This window comes from Prunus mume, linkage group LG1 (assembly GCF_029339155.1).
Source record: "Prunus mume cultivar Tortuosa linkage group LG1, ASM2933915v1, whole genome shotgun sequence".
NCBI lineage: Eukaryota > Viridiplantae > Streptophyta > Magnoliopsida > Rosales > Rosaceae > Prunus > Prunus mume.
Window position 1 is genome coordinate 1,361,133 of NC_142698.1, and position 15,779 is coordinate 1,376,911.

The following is a 15,779-nucleotide window of genomic DNA, read 5'->3' on the forward strand; positions in this document are numbered from 1 at the left end:
AACTCATGGGTATGAACTTCCCATGTAGTGGGGAATTTCATACCATTGGCTCATCTTGGGAAACTTTTTTCCCCCACTTGGGAAAGCATCTAATGTAGTTTTTTTTTACTAACTTGTCCTTGTTATAATATCTAAATACCACTTTCCCTTAAAAAACTCTTCATATTAATAACTTTTAATAATAAAAAAAAATCAAGTTTCTTCAAAAAATAAGAATAAAATAAAAATCAAGGGTATTGTTGGAAATTGAACTTCTCATTCATAACACAAACCAAAACATGGGAATGAGAGAAAATAGCATTTCATAATCCTCAGTTCTCATCATCGTGGATTAAACTTGGAAAGTTCATTCTTAGAAAGTTCAATCCGTCAACCAAACAGGCCCCAAGAATCATGTCATGCTAGATTGACCACCAAGCCAGTTAATTGAATAGTTCCAATTCACAATTTGAGAGACTATGGGCAACCCGCTCAAAGCTTGTATTTTTTGTCTTCCTCTTTCAGCAACTCATTAATTAATTTTCTTTCAACTTCTATAGGCCTTGCTCTTTGCTGCTGACATGTGGGATTGATGGATTGCAAGCTAGGTAGTTCCCTCTTTCAAATTTTTCGAGTTGATCTCTAATGACAATCCAAAAGACAAGGCTTCCCCGTGTTTGAAGGACTAATATCAACAAGGATTGAAGACAGTCTCTAATACATTGTGTTTGAGCCTAATTTGGCACGCCCAGTCCAAAATCAAAAAGCCCATGTCAATTTTTGATAGTCACCAACATTCTCCTTATGATTGGGGCAAACACTTTGCACAACAGCCCATTTCTACAAAAGCCCACAAAGGAGAAAAAAGAAAAAAAGAAAAAAAAAAGGGCCCTAACTCCAAAAGAAAAGCCCAATCCGCATTAGAGGCCCATGACTTTTACAAAATGGCAGAGTTGTAAAAACGCCAAATTAAATGGCAATTAATTGACCACTAAAGCAGATCGATAAAAATCTAAAGGAGAATTGGATTGGGCCCAGTTTCTAAATGCTCACCATTGAATCTCGAAGCCCATAGTACAAAGTCAGCAAACTTTTAAAGTCTATTAACAAAGGAACCCACGTGACTACCTGACTTTGAAAAAGTCAACAATTTCAACTACACAAGAGAGTTGATAGAGAATTAATGAAGACAGGTCTTAACAAGAAGATATCTTCAGTCTTTTCAGTCAAAAAGAAGATCAGAATCCCTTTCTATATAATTCTACATTAGAGCAGGTGATCTTTTCTAGGAATAAGCAAACTACGATCTCAAAAGATAGGTGCGAAGCAAGAGAGTTGTTCAAACAGAAAAGCAAACTGACCATCACGTTAGATTGTGTTCTTTCTCTTTACCAAGAACAAACAGAGAACAAAGAAAAGTTGGTCTTCCTTTGAAAAGCAAGGAAAAGACCCCTGATTATTGATGGTTCTTCTCTGCGAGCAGATAACTTCGCCTTTTTCTTTGCATTTAAAATAAAAGATCTTGCTTTTAGAAAATCTTGCCGCCTATTATTAAAAGAATAAGAAGCCCCACTCCAGCATTTTCTATAAAACTGAGAGGAGGTGAACATATCAAGACAGCCAAAAATTCAATCAAAAACAAAAAACTCAAAATGATCACTTGTTTCTTGAAGGTGGTGATAGTCCAGTCTAGCATGACATACCCAGCGGCCGGATCAGAAGCATTTATCCAAGCAGAAATTGAAGTCCAAAGCTCTTTTGTCTTTTTAGAGTTGGTCTTCCTTTTTGAACTTTGTAAAGCGATTCTAAAACGATTCACTTTCTTATCATTTATTACAGCAAGAACTACCAGTTTGCATTGTGAAAAATTGTGAAGTCCTCACCAGTCTGAGGCAAGAAAAGAACTTACTTGGGAGACCTCACCCAAATTTACAATCGCTTGTTTAGAAATCAGTAACTTGGCAAGTTATCTATTTGTAAGAAGTCTACTAGGATTTTCATTGCTAGCATGTGGCACGCTCACACACAAAAGAAAGTTGACTTGTTAACCAGTCAATGATTTTTGAGACAATAGAAAACTTTACCCTACTATCACAGGAACAAATCTAAAACGGGTGAACACATTGAGGGACTAAAAGCCTGTGAGTGTGACTCATATTGCGGCATCATTGTAGAGGGATTTTGGCATTGTTTCTTATATCAACCCCTAATGGCATATTATGTACTTTGTTTTTCCTAATATACAGCGATATGGATGTAGTACTTTCCTTTAAAATACGGGTAGTAATTACAAAAGGGACGGTTTATGTCTCTTGATGTTTCTAGAGACAGAGATATAATATTCGTTCCAAATAGCATTTTTTGTAGGGACTGTTTGTCCACCAGTCTCTAAAAACAGGGTCTGTATTGCTCAATTTTCTAGTAGTGGAAGCTTGAGGCGCACGACTTCTTATTTTGAAGAAATTGAGATAAAAATATAATTTAATTTCAAGCCCTTTTAATCTCCTCAAAACATCTTTCGTTCACATACGTATCTTCAAAAAGAAATATGTTATTTCCGTGAAAAAGTACATTAGAGTCTTGAGAAGACGAGGCTTTTCAACCAAGTTCGGTTATGATCAGAAATTGTGGCTTCAATGTGATGAAACATTGTGGATGAACCATACCTCTACCCTTGGTGCAATCGTGAGTTCATAACGAGTAAGAATTTGATAATTTCTCCACACTTGGGATGTCTGGATATGCATGTACAATAGTAACTTCATTTTTTCCATGACCTACGTACAATTATCACACTTTCTGCTTCTGGTAATGAATGGGCTTCTCGTTCATATTTGTTGAGACGTTTGTTGCCATAAAGACGAGTTTAACTCCAAGTCACCGATGTTGATCATCTCTTCGATTGATTATGTCTTTTAAGATAACACAACCGACAGTCCGAAGGTACTAACAATATTACTTAGAGTTATTTGTCTTATTGCCCCTTGGCAGCAAGAAGCTCGTAAAAAATCTCTGCAATTGATTTGATTGTCATGAGAGGTATATACCTTCGGTTCCCTTACCATTTTTATTCCAAATTTTCCTTTTCTATTAGGAGATTTCAAGTGTTGTTGATTTTACCTTTTATTTTTTGTTCCCTATATGCGATTTCAAGAAAATAATCACAATTTAGTCAAATAATATTTCAAAATAATCTATATGTTAACACGATGATCACTTACTTTATGTGTTTGCAGTAAAGATATTGGTAATTTATTAAAGATTATATATTAGAAGAAGAAAAAAAAAAGAAAAAGTGAAAATAAAATTAAACATATGCACGATGGAAAAGTCTTTTCACAAATACAATCATAACAACCAAACGCTCTAGTATTCACATATAAGAAGATCATCGATACTCTGAATCATAGCCACATTCGGCTGTCTCTCCTGGCAATATTGATCCAGCTGTCGTATTTGAAGAGAATTGAACCCTCAACTTTTCACAGTTAAACCATATCTCAAACGTTCCTGGTGCACTAGCAAAAATCCATCGCCAACCGCCCCATTCTACACGGATCTTTGCATGAATTTTGACGTTGAAATTCACAGCCCGAGTTTGGCTCCTTTCTGCATCAATGGCTCTGGCTATCTGGTTGCTAACAACTGCGGGGGAGACAATAACAGCGACCGACAAGAACTCTGTCTCCTTTGGTTGCTGAACAAAAGGCCTGATCAATGCTCCTCCGAGAAACTCATCTCTGTAAAAGACCTCGGCGTCGAGTACCTGATAAGTTACCCTAACAATACTATAAGGGTTTGTTAAGAAGAAACTGATGTTCCAGAGAGCAGTTACTTGAGAGTTGAGAACAGAGACTTTGAAGAGCTCAACCGAAACCGAGTGCACCTGGATGCTTGAGGAGGAAAACCCTTTTGGTGTTTGATATAATGTGGCAGAAAAGAATAATGTCACAATTAAAAACAGGGAGATAATACACGTCACGAACTTGTTCCTATCCTCCTCCTCCTCCTCTTCCTCATCATGATCAGCCCTTTTCAGATTTTTCTTAGGTGATGGTGGAAGCAGAGGTGTGTTCTCGTCAACTACAACAACAACCACCTTTTGATCTGCCGATTTTGCTTCAATCTTGACTGCTTCCTTTACTTTTGGGTGTAACTTTTCTCTATCAATGTCGTGTGGCGGTTTTTCATCATTCTGCTGTACTGCTATACTCATGTTTAGTTTAAATTTAGGGTTTGTGTGTGTTTGCTTGCTACGAATTAATGCAGAAAGAAGATTATGATGAATTAATAAGAAAATCTAGCAAGCCCCTGGTTTCTGGTTATTGGCGTTGTTGGTTGTCTTTTAAAGGGTGACCAAGGGGGAGTTGTTTGTTTGTATTTCTAATTCCTAAATTCGGTAGATTCTTTATTCAATTTTTTTGTTCGAAAAGGGGAATTCGTTCCAAAGAAGATAACCACTCATGGCATGTTTACTTACAAGCAATGAGTATGGGAAGAAAAGGAAGTATTTCAATTCCTGACTTCCCCGATTTTTACTAACACATAAGGAATTAAATTTATGCAAGACCCACCTTAAATCTGTAATCACATACCTTTAAAATCAAGAACCAAATCAACTAAGAGTCGTTGGTTCCTGTTCTCCAAAAATAACCTTACAACTTTATCCCAATTATTTTGATTTCAATATGGTTAGTAAATTACTTAAATGGGAATGACTTGTTCTCATACCAAGTCATTCCAACTTTATCCCAATTTATTTTATTAACGAATTCACCTGCTAAGAGACAAATTTAGATGCAAAAATCTTGCAATTCAAGTAATTAAGAGCATTTATCCCAATATTTGAAGTCTCATAGACTTTGGAAAAACACAAAGGAGAGAGAAATTTTGTAAAATAAGCAAAAATAGAAAAAATTACCCTTATTTATTTTTGAATTTCCTAAGGAATCTTTTACATTTGCATGTCTTTGATTTGAAAGTTGAGAGGTTTTTCTGTCTTTTTCTAAAAAGCTTTAGTTTTTTCCAAAAGTGAAATTTTTACTTTCCCTTTTTTCTTAATATCACTCGTATAAAAATAAACAAATAAAATAAAGTCAAATTTAGACTTGTAGATAACAATTGATTTTTCTTTGTCGTATGGGATGCGAATTCCAGCAATGGCCAAACTCTTGCTTTGCCAGATTTGCAGTACATCGGTGTGTTGTGCATTTTAATAAATAAGAAATATAATAGGAACAGAAACAAATTCATATCATTTTTTTTTTGGTGGAAATCATATCCCATTTCATTAAAACACTAAATAGGCAGGTGTACAAAGCACAGACTAATGACACAACAGAACCGTAATATAACTAGGAAAGAACATCTAAACTCAAACCAAGTCTAGAACAAAGTTCTCATACCCAGTACAATAACACAAATAACTCAAAATAAAACAACACACATAGTCCAATGGCCCACCCCAAATACAATTAGAGCCCAAAAATAAGCATATAGCCCAGTTCACACTCAAAGCTAGGATTTTGGCAAACCCTAGCCTAAGCACACAAAAGCCGCCGTGAGAGAAGACATCACCACTACACAAAACAACATAGCTGCACACAAAAGACCCACAAATCTGCCACCAAGACTAGAAGTTCCCTGAACCACATAGCCGTTTCAGAACCAAGACATCCACCCATGAATCACCAACTCCACCAAGCTTGAACCCGCATATCATTGTCACAGTTATTGGTGTTCACAAAAAGATGAATGGAATGGGTATTGGTGTTCAGAAAAAAAGAGGTTTGCACTGGGATGCTTTTTTAGCATATAGGACACCAAAAACGTGTCAATATAAACTCATTTTGTGGACACCAATACTCATGCCCATTGATATTTTTTTTAGCAGTGAGAACTGGTCAACGGGAATATCAAAGTTTGTGATCAAGAACTCCATTATGCAAGGGGATCAAAGTGAAATATCAAAACTGTACATCAACATTTTTTTTATAATTTGAGCTCTATTTTGAGTATAATAGTAAATCTTTCAATAATCAAATCCTTTTTTATCCATTATTTATAAGATAGGTGTCGTTTTTATTACCAGACTTAAAATCACCTTAAGTTATATACAACTAGTTGGTCAAGACAATCATATCATATATATAATTTCTGGTTCAGAATGAAGCATGATGTATAGAAAGAACTAGCAAACAACATGCATAAAACCGCATTCGCGTGGTCCTCCTGGCAATATTGATCCAGCAGCTGCTGTTGCATTTGATGAATTGAGTTGAACCTTCAACTTTTCACAATCGACAGAAACCCTAAATTCTGGATTTTGACGAAGAACAAATACCCATTCCCATCCCCCTTTCACAAGGACTTTTGCATATCCTTTCTGCAACAAAAGCGTTGACTATCTTCTTGCTGACCACTGTGGCAGAAGACACGACAGCGGCCGACACCAACTCGGTCTCCTTTGGCTGCTGCACAAAAGGGTTCATGAATGCGCCTCCTAGAAACTCATCCCTGTAAAAGACCTCGGCGTAAATCTCTCGAAAAATTAGGCTGCTACTGCCATATAAGGGTTTCTGAGGAAGAAAGTGATGTTCCAGTGAGCAGTTATTTGAGAGTCTGGAACAGCAACATCCACGTCGAAGCGGTCAACGGAGAAGGAGACTAGTTGGATGCTTGGGGGTGGAAAACGTTGCTGGAGATAAATCGGCAATACCGCGCACACAAAAAATTAACCAAAACAAACAGCCGATGGCAAGCCATTTCTGTACATCACAGGGCGCCTCCTCAGCCCTGGTGGTCTAACCGTTACCTGATGAGGAAGGAAGCAGAGGTGTTTTCTCATCCACCTTTTGGTCTGCCGATTTTCCGTCATTCTTCACTGCCAACTTTTCCTTCGGCTGTAACTTCTCTCTATCAATCTCGACTGCCACGTGTGGCGATTCTTCATCATTCTTCCTCACTGCTCCTATACACATGTTTAGAGTTTATGGTTTAGGGTTTGTGTGTCAGCGTGCTACGAATGACCAGGGAGGGGAGGGAGTTGTTGTTTGTTCATAATTCTAATTCCTAAATAGCCTCGATAACCACTGAATTTGAATTTGAATTTGTTTGTGTTGACACATTTTCTTTTCAAAATGCTTAAGAGTCAACTTTAAACTAGTAGGTAACCATTGAATTCTTTTCCGTATGGAATACAAACTCTTAGCTTTGCCAGATTTGCATGCGTGGAATTGGAGCCCACATATTAGAGGCCTTTTTCACTGAGCTTAATAATCACCTTCATCAGATTATAGAGAAGATTATTTCAATCTTAACCAAAGAATTTATCTGTAGCCCCTAAACATAAACATTAGGTTTATATGTCATGAGTAAAGAAAAGTTATCGTTTCTTCAGATTTCGACAACGAAGAACAAACCTGATAGACAATTTCAGCAATACTAATTTTTTGTTTTGTTACAACCCCAATAATAACATTGGCTGCAAGCTAACAGCATATCATACATTTGGCTAGAAGACAATGTTATAATTCGTATGGTCACTATGTACAACAACCGAATGCATTCAAAGAATTACAAATTGAAGAAATTAAAAAAAAAAACTTGAGACCTGGTTGTTCTCTCTGGAATTCAAAATGGATTTGAATTTTCAAGAGGCGTGACAAAGGCTGAGATTAGTATTGCAGTTTCAAGTAACATCAACAAGAGAAAGCTTACTATAGAGAGAGCTTCACGAACTCCGCCCGCCTTCCTCGATCCTCAATCCTTTAAGACTCTTTGCTAACCAGATAGCTGTCTCCCTTGGGGAGACTTTATCTTTCCCAAAAGGCTTCAAAACAACTGAGAGTTCCTCCAATCTGTTGTGCTGCAGCAAATCTGCAGATAGTTCTAGTAGTCCTTCTAGTGCCTCTGCTCTCTGCCTAAAAGACTTGACATCCATTATTTCCTTTTCTGGTATTTCCTCTTCGGTCATAGGAGGACTGGGCTTTGTTGGCTCAGAGGAATCAGATTTTTGAGCTGACGGTACAAGGTTCCTCATCTCAGTTTCTTTGGCATCTGAGTGATCAGAATTATTGGATTTTGGGCTTACTGTTTCAGAGCAGTTTGAGGATTTAGGAGCAATAGGAACAGTCACATTTCGCATCTCCAATTCGTCCCTTACTACATTTATCAGCTTCCCAACATCCACATTCTGAACCCCCATCTCCACAGATTCCATTACTGGCTGATCACTCCCGACACGGAAACTACTATGCCGTATTACATGTATGACATCATCAAAAGCAGGAGGAAGATTAGCAGCAGCTGCCTTTTCACCTGACGGAGTTTGCAAGCTGGTTCCTCTATCTGGCTGAAATAAATTTTGGCTTGATGAAATGGGAGGGGGAACAGAAAGGGTAGTGTCTTTTTTTTGGTCTGAAGAAAGGGTAGTGTCTGCAACCGGGGATAGAAGCTCCCTTACAGTGAACTTGTCATGACCACTTGATGTAGATGTATATTTTGACTGGAACACTGTACCAGGCGTACTACTGGGCCTATTTACAGGGGTATGATCATTGCAAATAAATCTTTCTTCAGAAACCGGGACAGGGAGATCAAGAGCGGCAGTCAAATTCACTTGTTCGTCACCAGCTGTTGTATTGTGAAGATCTAGAATAGCCTCAGAGGTTTCAATTAAGCATTCTGATTTATTATCATGCTTATGGTTTTTTGCAGTCTCAGACATCACTGAATGAAAATGAGTAGCAGCTGAACAACTTGGTGGAGATTCTGTACTCTCAGTGTGTGTGACACTCCCATAATCAGGAAGCATCTGCTCGGTCATGTCAATAAAAGGAGTCGTTGCATCATCACAAATCTCAAATCCTTGAATTGAAACAGAAGAGGAGATAGAATTGCTGCTATCCGTCTGCATTCCTTTCAAACTTGTCTCTTGATATCTTTGAGGCTCTTCTGTGACCTCTCTAGGAAAGTTTGTTAGGCAACCGTTAGGCACTTGAGGAGGATTCTTTTCAGGCTCCTGTGTTATCTCTCTAGCACTTATCCTCGGAGCATAGCTCACTGCATTTGGAACATCAACCCCCACTTGCTTCATCCGTCCAGGAAATGTTGAACGTCTAGCCAGCGTAGGAGGGGTCCTTTGCCTAGGCTTAGGAATTCCATCATCAAAAAATTGTTTTATAGGAACAGGGGGAGGAGTACCATCATTTCTGGGTTTAGGTTTTGGTGAGGAGTCAACTATGGGTAACTGTAAAAATAAACCACAATACATCAATAATCAGTTAAATCCACATATTTAATATAAATAAATAATTTAAACATTATTATTACCGGATGCTTTAAAGGATGGGATCCCTGTGTCCGTTTTGCAGAATCAGGGATTGCCATTGATGATGCAACAGTGGGTGTATCAGGACTGGACTTGATACCAGGAGAAACATCACTCAGCCTGGGTATTTTAGACACTGCTTCTGTGTTAGTTCTCTGGGTGGACACACCAACCTTTGTACGATTACTTCTCATTGGTGAACTATTTTCCCTAACTTTTCCTTCTTTCAAAGCCAGCATTATATTCCTAATGGTTTTTGGTTGCCTGAATTCAACATTGGATTCAGAATGAGAAGGCTTCATCAACTGTTGTTCCACTTTAATAGAACAAACATTTGGGCCATGTTCTTCAATAGGCAGGAGCTGCTCAGAGCCATCTTCATCCTCAAGAGAAACAAAATCTGTCTCAGTAGCTTTATTATCACAGTTTGACTCCATTTCTGGAACGTTTTTCTCAATTGAACGCAAACTGTCTTTATCACTGCTTGAACCATTACTGTTTTGGCTTTCTGCCATGTTTCTTCGAGATTCACGAGCTCTAGATATAGGCTTATCAGGAGAGAAGGCTGTTCGAGTGCTAAAGGATGGACGATACTGTTCAACATAAGGCAGCAAATAAGGGTGCTTCAAAACCTCAGATGCCTGACAAAGTGGAAGTCGTAATTATTAGGATGCAGTTGCTCAAAATTGTGAAAGTTGAGTAGAGTATCCTAGAGAGACACTTACACTTGGCCGATGCTCAGGGTTCTTTCTCAGCATGCCTTTGATTAGTGTTTTCCTGCATGCACAATGGCCAAAAGATTGATTAACATGCTATAGAGCATCCAGTTTTCAACAATATACAGTAAAGCAATTATTTGGAAGAAAACCAAAAGTGAAAATTACGTTTCTCCACTCTTTTTATAAGCAGGAAAAGCATTTAATATTACCAACCGAACGCTCGTGTTGACATGTTTATGTACATCCTTTCAAAATATGTGTAGTTCTATGTGTGTGTCTGCACCTATTGATATTTATATATATCTTTCATGGTACAGGGGCAGAAGGCACAGTAATGCAGAGCAAGAGCCAAGTCCAGGTAAAATAATTGAGAACACAAACATAACTCGAAGAAGATGAAACTTAACAATAGAAGATAAAAACTTACAAGGATGGGGAATAGCAAGGCGGCAAAGGACCTATAGAGGAACGATTAATCTTGCTTATCAATCCTGCCATATCCTGAAACAACAGGTGTAATGCAAACATTCAACTTCTGATAAGAATAACTAATCAAGATATTTATATGGTTCATGACAGCATAAAGTTGACTAGTTAAGGAGTGGGGCCTTGTAGCTCCTATGGTAGAGAAAATTTTCCCCCACACCAAGGCCAGAGATCATATTCCCCCCTGCCCCTCTGGCCTCCCTTCTAACCAAAAACGTTTACTACTTGAAGAAAGCAGTTAACAATGTGTGAGAGCACAAACTTTTTATCACACATCATTTTGAACCAGGCATTTCCATGGTGCCAGAAAAGAAATGGTGGGGAAGAAAAAAAGAACCCCAACAGATGGTGGAATTTAAAGAGGAAAACAGCACCTGAAGCAGTTTGTCTTCCCAAACATATAAACTGTTTAAAAGCATGTAAACTGCCCATCAGATGGTTTGCACAGGATATATGATATTATGAAGGCCTCCACTACAAGAAGAAAGGCCATTTAGATCAGAATTGGACTCTGTCAATGACACAAATTACTTGAATATATTTTTCTTATTTGGGGTATAATTAAAAGTTGAGGTTCAAGAACACTGTTGGCCACTTCAAATACATTTATGGAAACCATTGCTAAAGTGCACAGGGAATCACCCCATCACAGGACCATGATGAGAATTCCTATCAAATCAGATTTTAAAAAAATACACAACCACTAGGATTTTCTTCTCTTGTTTTCCTCTACTTTTTTTGTAATAAATTGGAGTTCAAGATGCTATTTACTGTTTTGTGTAAAAAGGAAAAATTATTTGATCATCTGGTATTTTGAATTCCCATAAAATCATATTGAACACAAAGAATTAATGCCAAGAGATCTGTAAGAAATCTTACAAAAGCTTTAAATGCTGGTCGATGAGCAGCCATCTCATATATGCAGCACCCTGGTGAAAAATCAACCATTTCAGCCACAGAAAAAATAACATATACATAGACATATATATATAAGACAACATACCTAGAGACCAAATATCAGACTTGAAGCCATAAGGAATATCTGCAAGCAGTTCAGGGCACATGTAATTGGGGGTCCCAACCACCTGCAAACAGAAGTACAGGAACACTGTTAATTCCACAAATAGCACTAAAGTCTCTATCACCAGCACAGGCTAATAACTGAACGCTTAAAAAGAACCTTTTCATTTTATATTTAATAGTAAAAAAAAACTTCGCTTTGACCCCTTGATATTATTCTCTGAACGTCTAAACATTCATTTGCTTAAATCTTAAAAGGATAAGCTAGAATGTGAACAGAAGTACATCTGACAAAAGTTATCATGCAAAAGAAAGAGAAATTTCATATATTCTCAAGTTACATTATTGAACGTCAATAAGCACAAAGAATAGTAAAAATATAAAATATAAAAATTTAGGTAGAGCAGTATCTTTATACAAGACCGCCAACTTAGTATAACTATCTAATGTTTTAATATCTTCCTTTATTATTAAACGTTAGTCTATACTATTGAACGTCTGTACACATAGCAGGGTCATTTATCAACCTCTAGAACTATATTGCACCGTTATAATACCAGAAATTAAAGATATCAAACTTCTTAAGCATTAGATATGAGCTAAACACCTAGAGATCATTGCTGTACGCATAGTTCATTGGATGTAAAGAAAATTGTAGCACATACCGAAGAAGCCAAGTCATCTGCCTTCAAAGTTTTCGCAAGACCAAAATCCCCTATATACAGACAAGATCACGATGAACAAAATAAGAACAAACACATTATCATCTGAAAAACAATATGAAGATATATATGTCCTAAACAATTGTCAAATCCATGTTGAACTCACCAAGACGAACATCCTGATCCTTGGTAAGAAAGATGTTAGAACACTGCAAAAAGAGCAAAACAGATGAATCTTGATCAACCTTAAACTGAAAATTGAGATGACAAGTGCTAGTGTTGGCAACCATACTTTTAGGTCACGATGTAGAACATAATTTGAATGCAGGTATTCAACTGCCAATAGTAGCTGTGTGAACCACCTGCAGAGTTTCTGAGCAATTCCCACATTCACCAACACAAGCTAACCGTAAGATTGAATTCTAAAATACCAGTGTGTGCGTTAGCGTATTTGAACAAAGAGATCAGTATACTCACCTCCTCGGGAAAATAAGCCCCATTGGACTTCTTCATCAACTCAGCCCTGAAAAATTTATAGATGAAAAACTGGTTAAAAATATTAAGGACCTAGGCACATTGCCAAATAAATGAAGTTTGTAATAACTGTGACAACTCACATGTCTCCACCTTCACAGTACCCAGTGACAATGCAAACATAGCAACCCTACATTATGAATACAACACTTCCAATTCAACGCAAACACGAAAAGCTCATAAAGTAAAAACTACAAATCTGACATAGGTTTATCCAACACACATACACAATATCAAATGTGTCTAACCTTCTCAACCCAGGCTTCCTTAAATTCGACAATGTACGGGTGTTGAATTCGGGCAATAAGAGCCATCTAAAATTCCAAATTTCCACACAAATGTAAGGAAACTAAATCTGTACGAAATAGTAGGAAATTTGTATGCAACACTAAGAAAATCAGGAGCTGGAGCATTGGATTGAACTTACCTCTTGATGAGCGGATCGCCTGCACCTTTCGGTTTGTCTTGCAAGGCGGATCTTCTTCAACACATACCTGAAAAATTCATCAAAACCAAATGAGCCTCAAATCTGATCCATACACTACACAAATTCACACAAGCATATCCACAAACACATTAGATACATATCCACTTGTGTGTGCTAAGATCAATTACTTCTTCTTCTCGGCCTTGTGGTGGACGAGAATGGCAGCTCCGAAAGCTCCGCGGCCGATCTGCTCCATAAGCTCATACTGATCCATTCTTGACTCCATTGCTTGCTGCTCAGCTCGATCCACTGGTCCCGAATAAATTACAGCAATGCCTCCGAAGTAGAAAGAGTCAATGATTCTGGTTTGGCATTTGCTCCAAGCTCACGCCATTCTTGCAAGCTAATAATAATGGCGGATTCAAATTTCAATCTACGGATCGCCAACCACTGCGCGCACTCATTGCTCAAATGCGGTGCCGTTTTGGGGGTGTTTCAGTTGTCCAAGTGAGGAAATGGGAAATGTGAGAATCTGTTATCTGAATTTGGTAAGTAAGTTAATGATGGTGTGAAGAAAACTGTAGCCAACTTTCTAAGTAAAGCTCTGGTATTGTTTTCTCTCTCTCTCTCTCTCTCTCTCTCTCTCTCTCTCTCTCTTTCCTTCCTCGGCTTGGGTTGGGTTGGATTGGGTTGGCTTCTGAGACTGGTTTAGACTTTAGAGTGCGATTTTGGGTAATGGGTATGCTGCCTTGTACGCCGACACAGGTAGGTAGCTGTCCAACTTCAACATCTCTACTTTCTTCTCTTATTATTATTTCTTTAATTTGATGTCCTACTTATTTCCTGAAATTAAAAACGATTTTCCATGTGGCTTAAAAGATAAATGATATTTTTCAACTTTTTTTTTTTTTTTTTTTTAAAGAAGGAAAATAAAATGATAAGTGAAGTCGTGAGGACAACCAATACAAGAAAGAATCAAAGCAGAGAGCCTCAAGCTCCGGATGGGGAACCGAGTCAGTTCAAATATACTACTACTTGAAATTTCAGAGTGATGGTTAGTTTGGTACTGTTGTAACTATTTTTAAAAAACTCTACTTATATTGTGTTTTGAAAATAATTAGTTGTAGCATATAGAGTCTAGTTTAGTAGAAAAGAACATTGACTTGCATATTAGTAGTCTCAAGTTCAAGCCCCCGAGTGTGTATGTGTGTGAAATCCCTCTTTCCCTTGTAATTTAAATTATCACTTGTATTCAAATAAAATAATAATAATAATAATAATAATAATAATAAACTGTAAAATAAAGCAGTTCCACAATTGGTAAATATTATTTTTAAAATGTTGTGAGAATAAAAAATAGTGTCAAACTATTTATTTTTGTGTATAATGACTAAAATTGGCCTGATGTTGAAAGTATTGAGTGATAATCAGGTGATGGAGGCAGTGCATGTGGTGGTAATAGAGGTGGTGGGGGTTATGTAGGTGGTAGTGGTCGTGATGGTGGTGAGGTGTGGTGGTGGTGGTGGATCGTGGAGACGATGGAGATAGAGGTGGTGGTAATGGAGTTGGTAGAGGTGGCAGTGAAGGTGGAGATGATGGAGGCGAACGTAGTGCTGGTGTAGTGAAGGGGGTGGAGGTGGTGGTGGTGGTAGTGTGAGAGAGTGCACAAGAAGTACAAAGAAAAGGTGAACTATGTCATTCTTCTTTTCTCCTTTCTTTCTTCTTCTTCCTTTTCTTTTTTTTTCACTCTCTCTTCATGCCGCTGCAGACTCAATCGAACCATCAACCCATCCTCTGTGTGTGTGTGTGTGTGTGTGTGTGTGTGTGTGTGTGTGTGTGTGTGTGTGTGTGTGTGTGTTTCCATTAATTAATGGTCATGGTGGTTCAATTGGGTCATGATGGTGGTTGAGTTGGGTATAAGGTGGGTGTGTGTGTGTGTGATTCCATTAATTAATGGTCATGGTGGTTCAATTGGGTGATGATGGTGGTTGAGTTGGGTATAAGGTGGCTGATATGGGTGGTGATGATGGTTCGATTGGGTTTGTGGTGGCTGGTTATGGGTTTGATGGTGGTGGTCTAACGATCATGATGGTAGTGATAGATTTGATAGTGGAGGCTGTGACGGTTTGACTATGATGGTGGGGGAGGTTTTGATTCAAGCTAAGTGACTTCATTCTCAATTCTCCAGAAAATCCAGTGTCGGACTCGCCCGTTCAAAATTGCTCATGTGCTATTTTGTGAACCACATTTCAGTCTCATTGTATTAGACGAGCGAGTCCAGCATTTTTTTCACTGTTGGACTATATAATACCGTTTAAGTTAGTCCCATATCTTATCAAACATGGATTTCAAGTGCTATTTAACACAATCCAATCCAGTGAGACATACCAAACACAACCTATATTATTTTCTCTTACCAAACATGGGTTTCAAATGGTTGAATGTAATATTCAACCATTTTATTCTGAAATATTATTTTCTCACCCCTTTCTTCCTCTATATTTCTCTTTCTTCATACCGTAAATCTATTTTTGTTTCCATTGACAAGCTCATACCTTTTTCTACTGTATCATCCATTAGAAGGTATGTTGAGAAAATAGATTTTTAAGTACCCAAAAAAA

The 15,779-nt window shown here is 37.8% G+C and overlaps 1 protein-coding gene across 1 annotated transcript; it reads right to left on the reverse strand.

Moving 5' to 3' along the window:
- Positions 1–7,379: 7,379 nt before the first annotated feature.
- Positions 7,380–13,873, reverse strand: LOC148920654 (serine/threonine-protein kinase Nek5-like). Its single transcript, XM_089054032.1, has 14 exons — positions 13,347–13,873; positions 13,159–13,225; positions 12,980–13,045; positions 12,815–12,861; positions 12,675–12,720; positions 12,490–12,570; positions 12,364–12,406; positions 12,201–12,250; positions 11,519–11,600; positions 11,395–11,444; positions 10,457–10,530; positions 10,036–10,087; positions 9,313–9,951; positions 7,380–9,229 (listed from the first exon to the last, which is right to left on the reverse strand). The coding sequence occupies exons 1-14, from the start codon at positions 13,442–13,444 to the stop codon at positions 7,712–7,714; spliced, it is 2,913 nt and encodes a 970-aa protein (XP_088910158.1). The 5' UTR covers positions 13,445–13,873; the 3' UTR covers positions 7,380–7,711.
- Between the last annotated feature and the right edge of the window lie 1,906 nt (positions 13,874–15,779).